The 13893-nt window shown below is 38.7% G+C and overlaps 2 protein-coding genes across 17 annotated transcripts in view; one reads left to right on the top strand and one right to left on the bottom strand.

The window, feature by feature from the left end:
- The window catches only part of LOC141388886 (protein Notchless-like), a 63535-nt gene that overhangs the window by 33299 nt on the left and 16343 nt on the right, over window positions 1-13893 (top strand). The gene's annotated exons all lie outside the window — the stretch shown is intronic.
- LOC141388887 (UNC93-like protein MFSD11) overlaps window positions 1-13893 on the bottom strand; it is a 38309-nt gene that overhangs the window by 23914 nt on the left and 502 nt on the right. For 5 of the 16 annotated variants that reach the window (XM_073959479.1, XM_073959478.1, XM_073959483.1 and 2 more), the window contains exon 2: window positions 13341-13792. In XM_073959479.1, coding sequence (XP_073815580.1) covers window positions 13341-13427 — 87 coding nt within the window. In that variant the 5' untranslated portion in view covers window positions 13428-13792. The remainder of the gene's footprint in view (window positions 1-13340; window positions 13793-13893) is intronic. The other 11 variants (XM_073959480.1, XM_073959482.1, XM_073959484.1 and 8 more) reach the window with 3 other exon arrangements.

Genomic DNA, 13893 nt, shown 5'->3' with positions numbered 1-13893 from the left:
AATTGTTTTATTTATGACCTTGAAGCTTATTGTCATAAAAAAAGTAATACATTAAACCTGAGAAACAGTTAGCGATTGGAGTGTTTAGCTCGTTTTGGAAATATCAAAATGAAAGTGCCACATTTGCACTCGATCGCGTTGTCCTTTAAACTTTTACTTTTGTGTCATTAAGGGCAGAAGAATCGATATCTCGGGGCAATGTCAGATTAGAAAATATGCCCAACAAAAAATCCTGACTAAATAATGGGTTTTTTATAGGACTCATTGGTAGTCGCAACTATTTACAAAACCCCCTACTAACTCTTCTGATTTGTAGCTGAACACACTAGACCCCGCGTACGAACATTAAGGGTTGTTTAAACTCTTACATGTGTACACATGCGCACCACCAACTGTTCTTTTTATTAGCAAAAAGTACACGGCCTACGGTGAGCGTTGAACACCAATCCACACAACCCTCTGGTTTGATGTCGGACCCACACGCCCTGTGCCACCGTACTCATAACTTAGTTAAGAGTAATATAAGTAGTTATTTTTGGTTACATTACTTTGTAATGGGTTACATAATGACATTCGAATTTTTGATGAATGGTCAATCATACATGAATTTTATGGATCTCTATTAGCTCCAAGAAGATTGCGCAAAAATCGGAATTCCTGAAAAATATTCTTCTTCAGAACCTAAGGATAAGATATACTCGCATTTTCAAATTGATTTTCCAAATTCCCTGAAATACCCGTTATTATGTAAACTATTTACTTCTTGTGTTAACAACTTTTAAATTTACATAAGAATGTTTCATTTGCTGGTCTATTTCCTTGAGTTACGACCACTAGCCAAATATTATCGAATTTGTTATACAATCACTTTTTCTGCAAACCCAAACAAAAAAAAAAAAAAAAAACAACACAATTTTCTTAGGTAATACCTCAGTTCATATCATAGGCAAACATTTACTGCTTTGGAATTTCCTTTTAGCCAATTGATATTTAACTCCACCTCACCTGGTGAATGGATTTTGTTTTCAGACCACAAACAAAGAAAGAAAAAACTATGCCATAGACTGACTGGCCGGCCAAGAAAACAAGGCTATCGATTTTAAGTGTGGAGACTTAAAGGTGGTAAACTCTATGGTTACAATAACTATTATTGGTATGTATTTATTAAAGCGATATGTGTGGTGTAATCAGAGCTGCTGCATGAAAATTTTATACGCCCTGTTTGTAAATGCCAATTATTTCTAGAAGAAAAATGCGGATTTACAAAGAAATGTTAGTTACAATGAATGATTTGAATCGGTTGCCTTTAAACCACCTCTCTTTCTCCCTCTATCTATTCTTTCAAACTAACATGTTCTCTTATAGAAGACCAATAGGCCAATAAAGGCTCTTCGGAAGAAAGAAATGACCTTCTCTACTAACAGGTCTTCATAGTAGGGGTGTTCTATAAATTGCCTGTTAAAAAAACATAATAAAATAACACCTCTTCGGATAAGTTACTGTCATATATACATATGTTCTCACAATATCCGCGAAGGTACAAGTGCGATTTCTCTCATTTCAATGCGTACACGCCAATGATATGGGAACTACTTTTTTGGCCAAGTCCCAACGGTGGGTTGATAGAAGGCCCAAGGCAGTTTCTAACCACGATATATCAAAATGCGAGGCTCTAAGGAACATCCGTGGACAGACAGAAATGATTCCAGCTCGACACGAGTCTCACTTTTACCCCCAGTTTCACTAAGACGATTCGATACCCAATTCTTTCGAATTACGGCAAAACTTGTGTTTTTTTTCTTAATATATAATTCAATTTTGTTTTCAATCGAACCAAAATTGTTTCCAATGACAGGAGTTTGGTAGTACTTCGAACGAGTTTTGTTTCGAATCGTTTTAGAGAAACAGGCCATTAATCATGATGAACAGGTCATCGATATACGCACAGATCTTGAAAGTGGTCGCTAAGTCACGCAGCAGAGAATCCATCATGAGATTCCAAATAAATGGGTCACAGATGGATCCCTGAGTCCATCCTCCCTCTACATCTGCAAATACCGTCTCACTGGCTCCCATAAAACAAGCCCACCTTTCACTAAAATAACTTGACCAGAGAACAAACTCCTGACACCTGATCTGAGACAACTTAGCGAGCACGCTGTCCCACGAAAGAAAATCAAATGCGCCCTTAACGTCCACAAATACGTCAAGGAAATGTTTGGAACTTGGTCTGCTCAAACTATTGTGCACCCTCTACGCTCGATAAAATCGAACATAGCCCTTGCCACCATAATCCTCTCCAGCACTTTTCCAAGCATAGGGATCTCATAGATCCTCGCTAACATCCATTCGGTTAGCAAATCTCCTCCTATGAGAGGGTGGGGATATTGGGCTGCGCAGTGCAACCTTTCGTGAGCGTGCTGCTGATAGGTGGCGTACTAATTGGAAGAACATTGAAAAAGGGAGGGTGACGTACGAATTTATTCGTGACGCTACGTTCGTACTTGACGGTCCTGATTTTAGTTGTATCATGAGTCTGGGATTCTTAGTGACGCGACATGCCTTTCTGAATGCAGTTTTGCACGTAAGAGGCCTATCCGGTACAAATTTATGTGAGGGTGGGATGATTGAGGACTAGAGCCATGTACCTACGGAGTGAACTCACTATGATTATATTAGAGATTTAGCAGATGTGGGTATTAGGTATGGAGGCTCGGGGTGGATTTCAGTAGGTCCGACTGTCGCGAACCCTTTGTTATTTATGTAGTTTTGCACGTGAAGTGTTTGTTAGGAGAAAGAAGGAGGACCAGACTTAGTGGAGATAATTCCTTCACAAAGTCATCTCTACAGTTGGACGTGTCGGTGCGGCATGGCGTTATCCTTGGGGATGCCGCGCCAGTCACCCATGAGGGTGGCCTCGTTAAGTGTCTGCCTTTTGGGGTGTGGGGCCGCGGTCGCAGTGAACCCTTTTTGCAGTCCGTGAGGACAGCATGTTCATTATTCGTGTCCAAATATGGTCTGGCAGTTGGTGTTGGTCCCCTTATTGCAGCATCGAGGAGGCTGTGGTTTAGACCAAAATCGCGGTTATGGATGTGGAGTTACATTTCAACCGGCAGCCTGACACATAATAATGCAGTAGTGTTAGCAAGTAGATACTCGTACTTCTGTGCGGAGTCGTTGGTAGACGCAATGTATTCACTTGGCGTTAAGAGCACTGTGAGATAACCCGTAAGCTAGGTATTCACATTAAATACTTCGAAGTATGCCCGCCTATAAAGACTCCCTTCTCGTCTATAAAGACTCTCCGCGAGGACATGCTTTCACTTTAAAGCTGGCTAATGATGTCAAAAGAATTTATTTACATAAAAAAACATTTTTCGTGTAGTAATTTATTTATTAGCGGCCCTATGAGTGCTGACGACAGGGCGATAGACAGCGGTTTTGAGACAACAGCGGCCCGATTAATGCTGTAGACAGGGCGCTTTGGCACAGCAGTGGACTGATGCATGTTGACGTCTTTTTAGAGCCGACGGCACGTTTTCCAACCCCACTCGACTCACATAACAAACGCAACTAAAGCCAAGTTTTAAAGTCCCTCTTGACTCAGACGACAACACATCCCGAATGTCTATGAATACCAGAACTACCTTCAGTACATGCCGAAGGCACGATACTCAACCCAATCGACTAGACTGAAACTACATTAAATCTTCATCCACTGATAGTCGTGTTTCATAGCCGCCCTCGACTAAGCAGAAACTAAAACTCCACACAGGCCAAGAGCACGTTATACAATTCCACATACAACCCAAAGCCAGAAACCACAGACGACTATCCCGATAATCTTGGATTTGATTATTAGAATTTATTTCGATAATAAGGATGGCCTTAATCCCAAGCACGCTACCAATATCCCCCTTTCACAGTTCCTAATTCTTTCCAACCGGTGAAAGAGTAGGTGATAATGGACCGGATTATGTACTTGCTTGTAGATCAGCTGTTGTACATCCGGCGATAATCCTCCTCAATACGGAAAAACCTTTAGTAGCAAAATCCATCTTTTTAGACTTCGGCAGCTCATAATCTACGTGCAGGCAGAAGTCGAAGCTGTCGTACAGGATAATGCCAAGATATTTAATTCTGTCTGAATCGGATGAGTAGCATTAGTCTCTCAGATTTTTTCTTGTCTCGATGTATCTGTTGATGCATAACATCAGAAAATAAGGTAAATCGGTCTATAACTTCCACCCAGAAAAGCATCAGCTCCAAGTTGCGCAATCGGTTCCACTAATGGTTCTTTCCAGGCTATCGTAAAATAGCCATTGTGCAGACAGTGATTATATAGGATTGCGAGAAAAAGGATGAACATTTTTCGAAGCCAAACGAATGCATTTTGAATTAAATGACAATCTGTCACACCGTATCGAAAGCTTCGGCGAAATCCAGTGGTCCCCTTTTTGTCTTAAAACCTTCCATTACGTCGTGGAGTAGGCTGCTAGAGCATGGGTTGCTGATTGTCAAACTAGAAATCCAAATTGACAGTCTCTTAGAATTCTTCTTGCTCGATGACACGATTGATGCGTCACAGCACAAAATATTTGAACAATTTCCCAAAGGGAGAAAATACACGCAGAAAAATATATGTTAGAAATATGTTTGGATCCAAACATAATTTGTCTGTGTCCATACAAATATTTGTTTGCTACATTTTGTAACATATCTCAATTTTATTTGTTTGCGTACCTACATATTTTTTATGGGTGGAGAGAGGATTTTTGTCAAAGAGAGTAACAACAGGGCTCTCGCGCCTGCTGAATGCTGTGTATGGCAATGGTGCACAAGAAGAGAATGCTATTTTGGGTTTTCGTATGGGAAAGAGAGTTGTAGTTAACTTTTCGTAAAGACGCGTGCATGGCTGGTGTATAATGTAATAGGATACGCAGAAGCTTTGGTGTGTGTATGCGATAAAACACGCGTGTTTCGTGCTTTGTTGTTAACCAACGTAGCAAGCGAAAAGAAAAAATGGTATTAATTATGTTGTTATTTTTTCTTCTTCTTTTCTAAATACAATCGTTGAGTAAAGGCGGTAAAGTGAGTGAATAAATCAGTGTTTTGTCTTTTCTTAAAGAAGTGGTGCTTTTTAGTAAATTTAATGCCCAATACATTTTATAATTAAATCAAAAAGGTGAATGGAAATATGTTATTGGACAAGGAAGAAATCGCATTTAATATTCGTAATTACATCAATACATTTTTCATATACATATGTGCATACATATGTATATTTAAAATATGGATGTACCCATTTATTACATATATAATCATTTGATTCCAGATGCCGATTTCCCGCTGATGATTTCAACATTGAGGAAAATGTGTTTTATTTCACAACTAAGGAGAAGTGATCAACGATGTTTCTCTATATTTTTTCTTTTTAAATGTGCGGTTTTTTATAAATTATTTCATTCAGTTTTTCTTTTATTAAAGTCTGTTATTTATTTCATTGGAATTTTTTATGTACCTCTGTGTCTGTTGTTGGTTTTGCTTTTTTTCTATGTCTTTCAATAAACCACCCCCATTTATAAATGTGTGTATATGTTTGAGATTGCCAGTGAGAGCTTACTGAGAGCAAGTGAGCATACATTTCAATGTGTTTCACATTGAAATTTACGCTCCCTAGCTCTCAGAAAGCGCGCACTGGTGCATGTTTTTTTGGCGTTTGGGTTTGTAATTGTTTGCGCCCAAAAAAATATTTGTTTGCACCCAAACATATAATTTGTTTGCACCCAAACATATAATTTGTTTGCACCCAAACATATATTTGTTTGCAGGACCCAAACATATGTTATGTTTAGGACTGATTGCAAACAAATATATGTTTGCTGCAAAATATGTTTGGGTCATATGTTAAAGAGGCGTTTTATCCTCCGTGTAGGGAAATTGGGCTACAACTTTCAAGCGGACGAGCATATGCTCCAGGTTTCGGTATAAGTTCCACCAATGTTTCTTTCCAGGCTACCAAAAAATAGCCTATGTTGAGAAATAGTCTATGTTGGTTAAATAGGGTACCTTCTTCGGTACTCGCCGTGTTATTGCTGATCCAAACATGTCTGGATCAACAAACCCGTATATATTCCCATACAGATCCATAGCCTGTTGACGATGACAAGCATATTGTCCCAATTTTTTCGAAAACTGTCAAAACATTGCTGATATCAGCTGCCTGTTTTTTTGACAGATCATTTGTGTTTGCCCGCATTACCGCTAGAAGAATCTTACATGGGTTAATGCTCCCTGCCACCACACAAGGGAATTTCAATTTAATACATTTGACATACATTTTAATAGAGAATAACTGCTCAATGAAATCAAAAACAAGTACCTACGACTTTTGAGCATTACATCCCACGACTTTTGGGTTACATCCCTTCTCGCTCCTAAATAAGTTTTATATGAGACTTTCATTCATCTATCACACACTTTCTGCCCTCTTTCCACTGTCCAATTAGATATCGATATGAGTATTTCATTTAATTTTCCCTTCCTCATCCAAAATTATATTTTATTTCATTAAATATATCCAATCCAAAACGTATCTATGACTCAATCAATCATTGACCTCTGCGGAATGTTAAATTTATTAGATTAAATTTTATTTTTAGATACAATTCAAACAATATGAGGTGTTCATTGAACCCCATGGCATTTCTATGATGATAGCTCGCTCAACTATTGGTAACGAAGCATTTCACCGAGGAGAAAATTTTCACATTGAAATGAAAAATTAAACCGAAAGCCAATTCTGCCACCAACGCAACGCAGCAGTCCACAAAGTGTGGCCGTGCGATGACTGGTGCGTGTCCAACATAACCATCATAGCTTGTCATAACAAATTTTTGGATGAATGAAAATGAAGTGAATGAAAAATTATTGATATAAAACAAAAAAAATTTATCCAGGCGATTTATTAGTAAAGCTCAAAGAACAGCAGCAGCAAAAAATTGTGGAGGTCATTGCTGCTAAACGTAGTGATTGATCAGCTCTGAGGAAGTTAGGATTTAGTAGGAAAATAAATCATTTCATAGGAAATATGGAATTATTTTTGATGCTAATATCAGCTAAGCCAGTTTAATATTTGATGTGTGTTTATTGTTCCGCTAAAATATTTTGAAGGTTATTTTTATAATTCTTTCTCGTATCGTTGATGTGAGACCATGATTTTTTAATACAATTAATCTTGATAATTGATTATTAATTTGTGATGCCTGTTAAAGGCCTGTTGGTCTTCTATTAGAAGGCTAATTCTTTTTCTATAACAAGAACCGTCGATCTTTACATGGTGGTCCGTCCGTAAGACCTTTTTGTTTGTGTTCCATAAGAAGACCTGTCGATATTCCATTGTCTATTGCTCTTCTATTTGAAGTCTATTGAAAGTCCCACCTAAATGCGAAGCTGTAGATACAACCAATAATAAAACTCTTAATGAAATCAAATGACGTCGACATGGACAACGTCATGTTCTATTCAACTCAGCCACAAAGCAATTAAAGGACAGACGAACATTAATTTACCAACTGTCGCCAATGGATAGAGAGAAAAGAAAAAAAAAAACGATTGTCCCGACATTTTATAACAAGTTTACACTTACATACATACCTACCAACCTATAAACATTTATTTATTACAAACAGAAAGTGAAAGTCATTTGTAATTTATATGATTTGCAAAGAAAATTAGATTACCCCACTCTACAAGACAGAATGGAGAAAGAAGAATAAATTAAATGGCAAGTGAACACCAGTAAACTGACATCTGACGATGTCCAATGACGACACTGTAAAGAAACACTCACTCAATCTATCATGGAATCGTAAAAACGAAAGGATTCATGAAAGTGGGGGCGTTTAAATGTATATCCACAATGCTTGTTGTCTTCATTGTCCCGTGTTGTTCCACTTCAAGGACATTTATAAATGTAATAAAAAAGAACCGTCGCCAATAAACCACCACAAACCTCAATAAACATAAATATATATAGCAAACTACAAAAACAATTGTCGTTGGCTGGGTGTTTTACCAAACAACTAAAAGATAACTTTATTGTCCTTCAAACAGGATGAACATAACCACATAAACATACCATATTGTAGGATACCAAATACAAACATATTTTTTCTGTATGTTCATTCTTCTTGTAAGGTTCTAGGTCGAGGACAATAACAACATTGCATATTTTGTGTGTATGTATCGCTTAAATACTTTAAAACGTAAAATATTCATACATTTGAACTTGAAAGCAAGGGTGTAGTACGTGATTTGAAGAGGCTTTAAAAGGTGGTATGACAATTTTGGGAAGTTTGAAAAAGTTTAAAAACTAAAAAATAATGCGTATACCACCGCCCCGCACAGAAGTACGAGTACAAAACCTCTCACACGTATTTGGACGTGATCGCAAGCTTGGTTTGGAGCGGAGCCCATCTAACACTATTGCCTTTCTATGGGTCAGGCACCCGGCCAGATACGTCACTGTCTCTAAAACCAGAAGAACCATCATTAAGATCATCAAACCCCTCGTTAACTCCTTTATACGCTTAGCAAATATCCTCTTGTGCGGTTCTGGTGGCCAGACGTGTGAACAGCCATCTTGTAGAATCACAAAGGATTAGGATACAACTACTAGCAATTACTAGTACTGCATCCATATACCCAAGTTAAGGCTCCGGTGACAATCTGAATTTACGTTACAATAGATGCTAGCCAACAATACCTTTCCCACAACCACTTCTATGGACAGACAAACCCTCATTGGTTACTTGAAAGAACATCACAATCGAAGTCACTGTCCACAAGAACTATAGCATGGTCTCATTACACACGGTCTATCTTACAGTACTCTTAACACCGGGTTAATACAATGCCGTGTACCAATTCGCTCATACGTATTTGGATGTGATCTCCTTATTGGTTGAGACCGCAGCTCATCTAACACTCCTGACTTTCTATGGGTCTGATTGATAATGAAACTCCACATTAAAACAACGGCATCCGCAATACTCCCACGAGGGTAAAAACGCCAAGTGCCAGACCAGATCCGGAGATCTAGGGGAACGTGGCACTCTATGTACCATAATATAGCCTCCGGTCAGGCTTCGTAGCCAAATACTACTACCAGCTGGACACCAAGCAGCCCGGGAGCCCGAAGAACATAAAAGACAGGACCACCAACAGTAACATGCTGTCCTCACGGGCTGGGGAAAGAGCCCACAGGGAACGATACAAAACCACGCAAATAATTAACAAAAAACTACTCTCACGTTTACCCGGCACGACATCCCCAAGAACAACACATTGTCGCACATACACTCCTCCACACCAACACGCCCAATCGCAGAGATGGCTATGTGAGGGATAACCTTTACTAATTCTCGTCCTTCTGCTAACAAACACATCATACGTGCAAAACTACTTAAATTATGAAATCGCAACCCGCCCGACCGTACATCTTATCCATAATTGCTATAACTCTAATGTCATAATAGTAAGGTCATTCAGACAGTACATGGCTCCAGTCATCATAAATCTCATAAATCTTACTTGCAAAAATACATGCAAACAGCCATGCCGCTTCACTAAGAATCCCAGAGTCATGCTACAGCTAAAGTCTGGGCGGACTGGACACCAATACAGTTCACATGCTTTCCTCACAAACCTAACAAACATTTCACTTGCAAAGCTACTTAAACAAGTAAGGATCCGATTAACTGAAATTCCACATCGCCCCTTTATACATCCCTAATGTCATCATTGTAAGGACATTCCGTCAGTACATGCCTCCAGTCCACAATCATCCCACACCCACATAAATCAGTACCGGACAGGCCTCTTACGTGCAATAATGCATTAAGAGACATGCCCCTTCAGTAAGAATCCCAGGCCAAAGCTAAAGTCCAGTACGAACGTAGCGTCACGAATAATTAATAAATCCACTGGATTTCAAATGTCAATTCCATACCGTATAAGTCAAATAAGTCCTCATAAAGAAGATCAACTGGCAACCCACCAGACACGCTGGCACGATAAGAACTTTCGCCGACTTAAAACAGACTCAACTGCGGCATAGCCTACAGGTAGAAAATAGCCCACCTTATATGGTACGTTCAGAGCGCCTGCCTAAGCCCCATTCTGTCCGCAAATCCTTCAAGCGATCAAAATATGACAGGAATTCATTAATCTAAGCCATAGTTCCAATTCGAATGTTCACCAATTCGAATGTGGGGATGACGACAATGAGCCAACCTGCATTTCAGCACCGTCATGGCACTCCCCACGCCAACACCCACTCGGTCACTCCAGACCACGACGATACACATGGTCTACTCACCACGATGTTCCTGCTCGACATGAGTCTCACCTTCAATCATGATAAGCAAGTCATCAGCATACGCTCTGATCTTAAAAATTGTCGCTAACTCCCACAGCAGAGAATCCATCATGTTGCAAATAAATGGATCACATATAGATCCCTGAGAGAAAGCTCGCTCCACATCTGCCCAGACCGTCTCACTGGCTTCCATGACCCAAGCCCTTCTTCCACTAAAATAACTTGACCAGACTCACTGGCTCCCACTAAAATAATTTTACCAGAGAACAAACTCCTGACACATAAACTCAGACAAGTCATCAGAGCAATTCATCAGCATACGCACAGATCTTGAAAGTGATCACTATCTCCCGCAGTAGAAAACCCATTATGTGTTTCCAAAAAAATTAACCACAGACTCACTAGCTCCCATGACAAAAGGCCTTCTACCACTAAAATAACTTGACCAGTGAACAAACTCGTGACACCTGATCTCAGGCAATTCAACGAGATGTGTCATCCGCTCAATCGTAGTGGAAAAGTGCTTCAACAATTGTTTTGAGTGCATGAAAAAAGTATATAAATCATGCTGGAGACTACTTAAGAAAACAATAAAAACTATGTTGGATGGTAACTATTCGCGTTTTCATTGTTAGGCCAGATAGTTATCGTGCAGCCCTCACAATTGTATACTGTACACTGTAAGAAAAATGTTTCATTAATTTTGAACCAACGCATAGTTTCATCGAATAAATGAAAAGATTAATTAAATAACAATAATGAGTTTCTTCATTATTCCAATGAAATTTCCTCAATTATACAATGATACTTTTTTATTAATTCAATAAAGTAATTAGAAGTTACAATTCTATTATTGTTATGAATCTTTCACAATATTACTATGAAACAATAATGAAAGTTATTTTATGAAACTCAATGAAACATCTTCATTAATACAATGATGTCTTACGTTGGTTCAAAATCAGTGACAAATTTCATTGATACAATGTAATTTTCTTTCAGTGTAGTAGTGTATAAAACTCCTCCAATTGCCTTCTTCAGTGCCCATAATTTGATGCTTCTCATCCAGTCATTCAACCTGCAATTCTGGTCCTCTAATGTTAGTGGCCTGAAATCCTCTAATGGCATAGCTGATTCCTTTCTGCAGTTTGCATGATGGGCCCAGTACACGTCCAGTTTCACCCGACCGCGGAAATTCTCAGTACCCTGCAACCGTTCCCGCGTAGTGGCCTTAATCTTACAAATCTTCCAACTAAACTGGTAAGCTGTCACTGCTGTCTCATTTGCAGCCGTTACATCAATGTCGCCAACACCAAAAAAACTTTCATTAAGATCTCCAAACCCCTCGCTAACACCCATTCGTTTAGCAAACCAAACGCGTGACTGGTAATATTGAAGAACTACCAAGAGGATATTGCATTTTGGTTTAAACATAGGATTATCGACAACTACTCCCAAAAGTAGTGCGCATCCATATATCCCAGATAAGGCTCTAACGGCAAGGTTAATATACAATAGATGCTAGTCAAGAACACTGTCCACAATTGTAACTTGATACTTAGGTTCCGAAGAGAGGTAAAGCACAAAATTAAAATTAATTGTACGCTTCTTAATGGGCAATAACAGTTCTGATTTACCAGGATTTACTTTAATCTCACAAATCTTCCAACTAAACTTGTGAGCTGCCACTGCTGTCTCATTTGCAGCCGTTACATCAATGTCGCCAACACCAGAAAGTCCTTCTCTAAAATCTCCAAACCCCTCGCTAATACCAATTTGTTTAGCAAACCAAACGTGTGACTGGTAATATTGAAGAACTACCAAGAGGAGCATGGATTTCGGCTTGAACCTATGATTATCGACAACTACTCCCAAAAGTAGTGCCGCATCCAATATCTCAGATAAGGCTCTAACGGCAAGGTTAATATACAATAGATGCTAGCCAAGAACACTGTCCACAATTGTAATTTGGTACTTATGTTCCGAAGGGAGGTGAAGCACAAAATTAAAATTAATTGTACGCTTCTTAATGAGCAATACCAGTTCTGTTTTACCTGGATTTACTCCAGGCTATTTATTTCGGCTCACCGAGCCAGTCTTGATAAGGCACTCTGCATAAATTCCAAGAAAGTTGAGAGAATTTTACCAGTAATTAGAAATACCTCTCGCCTCTCCGCGAATATTCCCATACTAACGAATATTACTCCTCACCCGATCAGACGACGATGAGTTTTTTATATTTTTAGTCATACCGTCGATACCTGGCGATAATTATCAACACTAAATCATCCGTATAGGCGATAACTTTAGTATCATGATTGCCTCTTCGCGAATATTCCCATACCAACGAATGTTAGGTTCCGAAGAGAGGTGAAGCACAAAATTAAAAATAATTTAAGCTTATTAATGGGCAATACCAGTTCTGTTTTACCTGGATTTACTCCAAGGCTATTTATTTCGGCTCATCGAGCCAGTCTTGATGAGACACTCTGCATAAATTCCAAGAAAGTTGAGAGAAATTTACCAGTAATTAGAAAAACCTCTCGCCTCTCCGCGAATATATCCATACTAACGAATATTACTCCTCACCCGATCAGACGACGATGAGTTTTTATATTTTTTTAGTCATACCGTCGATACCTGGCGATTTGCTACTCCTAATCCCGCAGATGCTGTCCGCAACTTGAAAGCGTTCCAAGTCCATAGGCTCAACTTAGAGGTCTGAAAATCATTAAAATGTCATGGTATCTTCAAGCCATTTCGACGGTCTCAAAATAACATATTTTATTATCCCCATAAACAATTGCTGCAGTGACATTATCAAAGTTAGCTTTAAACTCTCGTAGTATCACTCAACTAGCTAAGGCAACTAACTAAATTTTTCACAACATCCTCGTTCATAACATAAAGGACATTATGCATAGGCGAACTTGCTTCCAAGCCCTTCATAGAAACTTACCTCAATATTGCCCATCGTTTGGAACGATGTAAACACGAACATAAAGCCAAAGCCCAAAATGAGCACATTGACAAATTTGATATCCATGTTGGATGATGCTGTTGCTGTCGCTCCGCTACTGCTTTTGTTGTTGTGGTGACAAATAAATAGATGCAGTAATTATGACTTCCTGCTGTTTCTTGTTAGGCTTTTAAAGCGTAAAAATATTGTGTTTTTTTTTTCAACTAAAACGCAATTCAAGTTAAACTTTATTTGTATAATTTCTATTTTTGCTTTGCAAAACTTTTGTTTAGATTATTTCTTAAACTTAAACACCACACACTCTTACTACGCTGATATGCATATGCCTTCAAATCAGAAAGAACAAAATATGCGGTTTAACATCCGGCTAAATTCACACTTTGCGATTAAGGTTTAGGAGGGTATCATGGATTGTATTCGAAATATATTTTCTATATTAATAACCGTTAGAATTTAATATTCACATTAGGTGTGTTCGTTTACTCAACAATTTGTACAAATTTGTACAAGTCCAGTAACTTCTTGTAAACGA

The sequence above is a fragment of the Musca autumnalis genome, unplaced genomic scaffold (genome assembly GCF_047663935.1).
Source record: "Musca autumnalis isolate F117 unplaced genomic scaffold, ASM4766393v1 scaffold_1, whole genome shotgun sequence".
NCBI lineage: Eukaryota > Metazoa > Arthropoda > Insecta > Diptera > Muscidae > Musca > Musca autumnalis.
The sequence above is the reverse complement of the archived record's forward strand: the minus strand, read 5'-3'. Positions and strand labels throughout refer to the sequence as shown.